Source organism: Electrona antarctica, assembly GCF_951216825.1.
Source record: "Electrona antarctica genome assembly, chromosome: 12".
NCBI classification, from domain to species: Eukaryota; Metazoa; Chordata; class Actinopteri; order Myctophiformes; family Myctophidae; genus Electrona; species Electrona antarctica.
This window is the reverse complement of record NC_136793.1, coordinates 22,155,541-22,162,785: the sequence shown is the minus strand read 5'-3', so window position 1 is coordinate 22,162,785 and position 7,245 is coordinate 22,155,541. Positions and strand designations below refer to the sequence as shown.

The 7,245-nt window shown below is 39.5% G+C and overlaps 1 protein-coding gene across 1 annotated transcript; it reads left to right on the top strand.

Moving 5' to 3' along the window:
• Positions 1-285: 285 nt before the first annotated feature.
• plpp5 (phospholipid phosphatase 5) lies at positions 286-6,546 on the top strand. The gene is made up of 8 exons (XM_079516562.1): positions 286-476; positions 913-1,046; positions 1,232-1,340; positions 2,528-2,618; positions 2,985-3,048; positions 3,155-3,279; positions 3,447-3,617; positions 3,924-6,546. Exons 2-8 carry the CDS (start codon positions 976-978, stop codon positions 4,091-4,093), a joined length of 801 nt encoding a protein of 266 aa, XP_079372688.1. The 5' UTR covers positions 286-476; positions 913-975; the 3' UTR covers positions 4,094-6,546.
• The last annotated feature ends 699 nt before the right edge of the window (positions 6,547-7,245 follow it).

Here is a 7,245-nt window from a genome sequence, read left to right as displayed (position 1 = left end):
ATGTGAACAGATAGAAGTGTAGCTGCATGGCATGGATAGACAAGAAGCGATTTGTAGCAAACTCTTAAGTTAATTAGACTGCTGTTGAAATATTAATGTGTGATATATTGAATATTAGAGTGTGATAAGTCTGAAATAATTGACGTTCTGGTGGATATAACAAATATTTAAGGTATTATTATTATTATTATTATTATTATTATTATTATTATTATTATTATTATTATTATTGTGTATGCTCTTATTGTGGAAATCTTTAACCAGAAGTGGCTCGGTTGTTTGAAGTGCTTTCACGGACTTGCTTCGGCTTGCTCCGTGGCATCATCCCACTGTTCTGTGACTGTATGTCCTGTCCTCTTAAAACACGATAGTAGTTGCAGGAATGCTACAAATGGAGTGATTGATATGTAGGCCTGATCCACGTTATCATCACCAATATGTGACTACGTGGAGGCAGATAAAGGACATTATTTAAGGTTAGTATAAATAACGTACATGCCATACGCATAGGGGATACTTAAATACATATAACAGTCCCAGACCAGATGTCTAGCAAGCTTGACAGATGTTGCTAAAGACCGTAGCATAGCTGACTTTGAGTTTGAGATGCTTTTGTTTTAGTAACTAACGTACCCGGTAATTTAATACGTTAAATAAGGCGAGGCCTATCATGCTTGATGTGTTTTGGCTGGCAGGCCAGAAATTACATTGTTTCACTTTGTGCCATCTAAAGTCGCTATTATATACTCGCTATGGTGTCACTGTGTGTATGAGCAGGTGCTTTGTTAATGCAGAGATGACAGCATGATGTGGTCTAGGTGTGTCAGGTATTATGTTGTTCTAGTAAGGTGAGGGTGCAGAACAGAAGCACATGAAGAAGGCTAATGTATTTTTCTTAACCACACCTTTTAGGAAGGGGTTCTCTAGAATGAAGAACATGTTGGCTGTTGACTGAAGTGCACTTTAAGAAATAAAATGAAGAGGAAGCTCCTACGTGGGTTCCTCTCTGAGGTATCAATCCGAATGGTGCTTTTGATTGTGTTCATGTGAGTATGCCTTTTGTTAGATGTTTGTTTTAATGATTCCATTATTGAAAATGGATTGTGTTGTTGCATTTGTAGTTACAAATGTGTGTGTGTGTGTGTGTGTGTGTGTGTGTGTGTGTGTGTGTGTGTGTGTGTGTGTGTGTGTGTGTGTGTGTGTGCGTGCTGTATGTATGTGTTTACCACAGTGTAACAGAGCAGCTTCCTCCATTCAACCGTGAAATCCAGGCAGAGGAGGTGTGGTTGTATAAGTTCCATCGTGTGGAAAGGGACCATGTACCTACCTCTCTTATGTTTGTGAGTATTATACACGTTTCTTGATATAAATATCCTCCTGCTGGTTTCTCTCGTAAAACATGAAAAGTCTATGAACATTTATTGGTACAAATGTAACGCCTGGGATGCAAACCCAGGTCTCCTGTGTAGAAGGCCCAAATATTGTCCACTAGACGAAAGGGAATTTCATATAGCCTGGGGGAGATATTAGCCGCTTTTATAGGACTGAGGCTGTGAGCCACTCTGCTACACAAACACAAACAAGCCATTTATTGAGATAGGTTTGAGTGGGTTCATCTGTCCTCTCTTCCAGTTCTCTTTTTGAGAGGCGATAGCCCCTCCTATGTCCAGCTTTTGGTGCGTGTAACCCAAATTTAAACCACAAACATTAAATGTCATTGACAATGAATGGTCAATTTTGAATGTTTGTTTAAACACAAACATTGCATAACACAAACATTGATGACAAAGACTGAGCGCCCCTCATTCACACGGGGGTGTGATTTTTAAAATACATGGAAAAGAATGTAATGGGTATTGTAATTTTGTTGGTATATATTCCTTTTCTGTACTTGATTGGTTTTTTAGCTGTTTTTAAGTGTTACCTATTCTTAGTAAAATCGCAATTTTAAAATAGCAATTGTGCTAACACACTGTAAGCAATACATCTGCTGGTTGTACAATTATGCAATGTGATTGTGATGTCCATATAAAAAAAAGAAAAGTGATTATTTGTGTGAACTGCAAATCACACTTCATGAGTTTTAGAGAAAGAAACCTGAAAAAGTTGTCTGCACACTAATCACCAACAAACCTTTATCATGGCATCCATATTGACATAAATAGTAGGGTAATCCTAGGGCTGCACAATATATTGTTTCAGCTTCGTCATTTTATGTACAAATGTGCAATAGCGAGATTGCTAAGGATGCAATGTAATTAAGGCAAATTGAACCTGTATTGTACTGTATACCTGTATGAGTAGTGACAAATAAACCTTCTTGATTCTTCTTTTCTATTGATTGACGGACGGTCAAAGTTCACCAATGTTGAACTCTATTGATGGCTAGAAGACTATTTTTCAGGTATTCTCTCAAAAACTCATCACTGGGTGTGATTTGTAGTTGGCACAATCCCTTTTTCTGCTGATATATTTTAAAAGAGAACTCTCTAACTTAATGTTTATTTTCTATTTGTCTTTGCACCAGAGTGTGGCGTGTTTCACCCCTCTGATAGTAATCATGATGTTCACCCTCCTGAAGAGGGTCGAGAGAGGAGACCTCAAGGAAGCATCCCTAGGTAAGGATCATCAATGGTTTACAGAAATTGTATAGAGGTTATGCACGTGACATCATCATCAAACCCGGAAGTTACGCAGGAATGCCTACTGAGTGGCAAACACTATACTTTCTGGCCTCGACAACCCATGCATCCAAACAGAAAAGTCCTATCTAACATTAAACAACGTTAAACAATGTTAAACTCACTTTGCATGTTGCTTTGCCACTCGATTTGCCACTCGATGTGCCATTCACTTTAAGCATGCGCATACCCTCTATTCAAACTGGAAATAAAGGCACCATTAAGGCATACAGTAAGAATGGAAGGATGACTGCGAGTCTGAGATTGATTAAGTTGTATTCTCGGTCTTCCTCTCTTCTACAGCTGTGACTCTGACTCTGGTTTTGAATGGTGTTTTCACCAACGCCATCAAGCTGGTCGTTGGCAGGTGAGTTAATTCTGGAGCAAGCATGTGTGTAATCTACTATGTAAGCAGTTGTCTTGCACCAGTGCACCACACAATTCAGTATCATGATGGAATGTCCCTGTCCCAGGCCACGACCAGACTTCTTTTACCGATGTTTCCCAGACGGTCAGATGAACCTGGAGATGCACTGCAGCGGTGACCCAGATGTCGTCATGGAAGGCAGGAAGAGCTTCCCCAGTGGACACTCGTCCTGTAAGAGAGTTCCCTGTCCCTGTTCGCATATTAACAGTCACAAAGGAAACGATAGGGTATTTAGTGTGTGTTTTTGTTTTTAAAGGGCATAGAGTAGGCTAATAGTTTCAAATGCAAATACGTATTTTCAGTGCTTCTCATGGGTCTCATTCTGTCTCTTTCCCCAGTTGCCTTTGCTGGGTTGGGTTTCACAGCGCTGTATGTGGGAGGTAAACTGCGGTGCTTCAGTCCAGGGGGCCAAGGCAGGGCATGGCGGCTGTGTGTCTTCCTCACCCCGATACTAATGGCATCCATGATAGCCCTCTCCAGAACATGTGACTACAAGCACCACTGGCAAGGTGTGAGCCTAAACATTTCAAATAATGTATTGTAAAAAAGGGTAGTGCAATAAAAAAACATGATATTAGTCTTAAATATTCTAATCATAGCATATGATGCATATTACACGTGCATGAAATAAAAACAATGAAGCTTACCTTAATAATGAGAACACCCAGTTTGAATGAGCATTGAGCCATTCACTGAAAAGAACCAATTCAGCTAGGTCCATCTTCCAGCTAGGCACAAAGAATAAAACCAGGTAATGTCCCCATGCTCAGATGAATATTGATATGATTGTTCTGTTCTCTCTCTCCTCCATGCAGATGTTTTGGTAGGATCTCTGCTGGGATTTGCATTCGCTTGGTTGTGTTACAGACAGCACTATCCACCGCTACAGGACCCCGACTGCAACAGGCCTCTACGTCATAGAGAGACAGTACCCGCTGCACAGGAACGCAAATTGGCCAACTCCAATTACATCTTGCCCCTGTAGAAAGCACTGTAACTGGACAACGTTGCCATTTTTGTGAAATTTTCCCACACACTTACTGTACAGAACTTCAGATATACACAACTGCTAATCAGCTCAACAAAACACTAGACAAATAGCCCACTGCCTTTTGTGTTCTTACTAACTTCTTGTATAACAGTTCCTTAACCAAAGGCACTGCTTGAGAGTTTCTTCAAGTTTCTGTTCTTGAAGACCAGGGTAGAAATTGTAGATCTGATTTGTCTTGATGTTTTTTGAGTGGTGCAACCACTCCAAGGAACAGCAATGTCCGTGTTAACCTATGTGTTCGTTCACCTATGTGACTATGAGTAGCAGTAGGGGCAAAATTGGCGCTGTTGTGCCAGAAACAGATTGCACCACTCAGTTCACACAGGTGTGATTTTTTTCCTTTTCATCTTGAAATGATTGATTGAGATGAGTTTTTCTGCAGACTACCGTATCTAAATACAATCCCGTCTTTGTTTGCCCTTGCAATTGCATCATATAGAAAACATATTGGGCACTTGCCACTCCTCCTGTCTAGTGCTTTAAATATCTGTCTTCCTAAGCACATGAATGTCACCATATTTCCATTAACAGATTTTGGAAATCACTTTTTGCAAAGCCTTCAGTGTTTGGTTTTTACATCAACTAGGCTGCAAATTGGGTAATACTGTAAACAAATACTGTAAAGTGGTAGTCTCAGGCTTTGGCCTGGTTCTATTACTGCGACCTAGATCCTTCTCCTAACCTATTCAAGCCCTTTTGAAGTGCTGACTATTAGCACTTTTCCACTGTATTGTACCAGCTGCATAATATCAGGTGGTTGGGGGTAAGACATCATCCAGTAGGCAGGAGTAGATTGATAGGAGCTGAAATGGAATCAGACCCTTCTGTTGAAACTGTGTGGGGTTGGTCTAACTTTAAAGGCCTAACCCCTCCTGGTATGTGGTGCTAACTTTCCACTGTTTCTGCTGCTGAGGTTTTATATCCTGTTCATAGAAAAAAAAATATTCTCAGCACTTACAGGGGAGGGTTCATTGTTTCTGCTATTTATGTCTCGGGATGTTTGTGTGCTGTTTCTTACTGTCAACAGATTGATGGACAGACAAAGCCACAGCTCAGATGATAGTTTGGTTGGTTTGTTCTTTACGTTTCCCTTTTTGTCCGGGTCTTTCTTTTTTCCGGATGGTCTTACACAGGAACTTAAAAAAAAGCAGCCATTGTCCTGTATCGATCCACATGAAGCCTTTGGATCGAAGCACTTTGTTCATTGCTGTGAATTGAGCAGAAGCAATCGGATCACATGGTTTTAGACCAAATGGTTTGGCAGAAACAACAGACTACTTTGTGCCTTTGTTTATTGCATTGCGCAGTGGTCCTCTGTTAACCAATTGACCATATTTACACTGATCATGGTGGGGAATACTTTCTTGATTTTTTACACTTTTACAGTATGTTCTAGAAATTACTTGGGTCTGTATCTTAGATCATGATTATTTTGCATTCTATTGATGTGAAGCCGTGGCATTTCAATACCGGTATGTCTAGATTATGTTTAAAATTTGACATGCTGCCTTTTATCATTTACCTCAAATGTTTTTCAGTTTTTTCTCTAGATTTAAATGATGTGTATTTGATGGGTACAAAATGTTTCCAGTTAAGGGGATAGCCACAACTTTTAACCGAGTGAGCGGCAGTTGGGAAACTGAATTAGAAACAATATTTTACTGATGATCATTGAGACCAATATTTTATGTCAGTTTCCTTTTGTAGATCTTATTTGTGGGATAATGCACAAGTCATTAAAAGTGCTATATTTAATTTATTTATGCTTTTGGCATAACGGAATTAGCTTGATTTGAATTATTTATGTGTACAAACAATATTTCACAATTGTGGGTAGATGCTATCCCACTGCTCTTTGAGTAAATACTGTAAATGATGTCATCATGCATGCTCCACTGGTAAAGTATACTATACTCTTATTAGGTCATCATGCCTGACCTTGGTATCTACAGGCCCTAAAGCAACTCCTTATTTCTCTGGTGTGATTTTATTTTTTTCTATATATTTTTCTTTCAGATGAAGGTAGGGTTGCTAAGATCCCAAATTAATCATCATGATTTCTTTCAGATTTGCTACTGTGGTCAGGGATTTTTAAATTTTGAAGCTAGTGCTTTGTTGTCATGCTGATTACCATAGCTTGTTGGACACTTATGCCTGAGTTTCACATGGTTGCTCCCAGTGTCACGCACCAAACATAAATCGACAAGTTCAGTGTTTTGCACTGCAACACGCGAGCTTGTAGATCGTCTATTTTGGGTGTGCAACAGCCAACAGCAGCGTGCAACTAACTAAATCAACCTTAAACACCTGCTCCTGTGGACACGGTATCCTGATTGTACATGCGATGCTTTTCATGAAACTTGTTTCTAAATAAACTTCTCAAATCTGTCAGTTTGCTTATTATGAACCCTGATATGGCTTATCACGATCATATAGCATGTGGTATATGAAATAGTTTTTTGTTTAAAAAGCTAATCTTATAAAACAATATAGGCCTACCAGATTTCCTGCTCATTCACCGAACTGTAATCATGTTTGCCCTGTAGACCTTTTGCTATCATTTCTAATTGAATTGTATAGAGGAAATCTTGATACAATTAAATATCAGAATTATAGAATATAAAGAGGTCTGCAAGGCAATACCCAAGTGTACGAAAATGCATTGCAGCTTCATTTAGTTAATTAAACGCTAATAACTTCTGGCTGATATCAACTTAATTATGTTCATTTAGGGAGCAAAGTTGCCTACCAGGCAGGGCTTCAGGGGTCCTTCTTGAAGAGGTTCCAGGGGGCCCCATCAAAAGGACTTAATGCAGCATCACAATAAGTTTGACCACTTTTATTTTACCCTATGGCTGATCTAAGCTCATGGCACAAGGCAAGCTGAGTTTGTAGATCAGCTCTTTTGGAAACGTATGAACATCAGGTGACGTCTGGTCTATGTTCATTATTTACAATACACAAATATTCTCTTCTGAGTGTCCCTGACCCTGACACAAATCCTTTTCAGATGTCGGTCCGCAGTCATACATATAAATCTTTTCAAGAAGTTAACCTCGCGTCACCAGGCTTATAGTCAGAGTAAA

Bases quoted from the DNA above. Each gene is read 5' to 3' on its own strand.
- plpp5 (XM_079516562.1), top strand. From the start codon at position 976: ATGAAGAGGAAGCTCCTACGTGGGTTCCTCTCTGAGGTATCAATCCGA. The intron at 2,619-2,984 runs GTAAGGATCATC...TCTCTTCTACAG, and splicing joins CCTCAAGGAAGCATCCCTAG to CTGTGACTCTGACTCTGGTT. The intron at 3,280-3,446 runs GTAAGAGAGTTC...CTCTTTCCCCAG, and splicing joins CCCCAGTGGACACTCGTCCT to TTGCCTTTGCTGGGTTGGGT.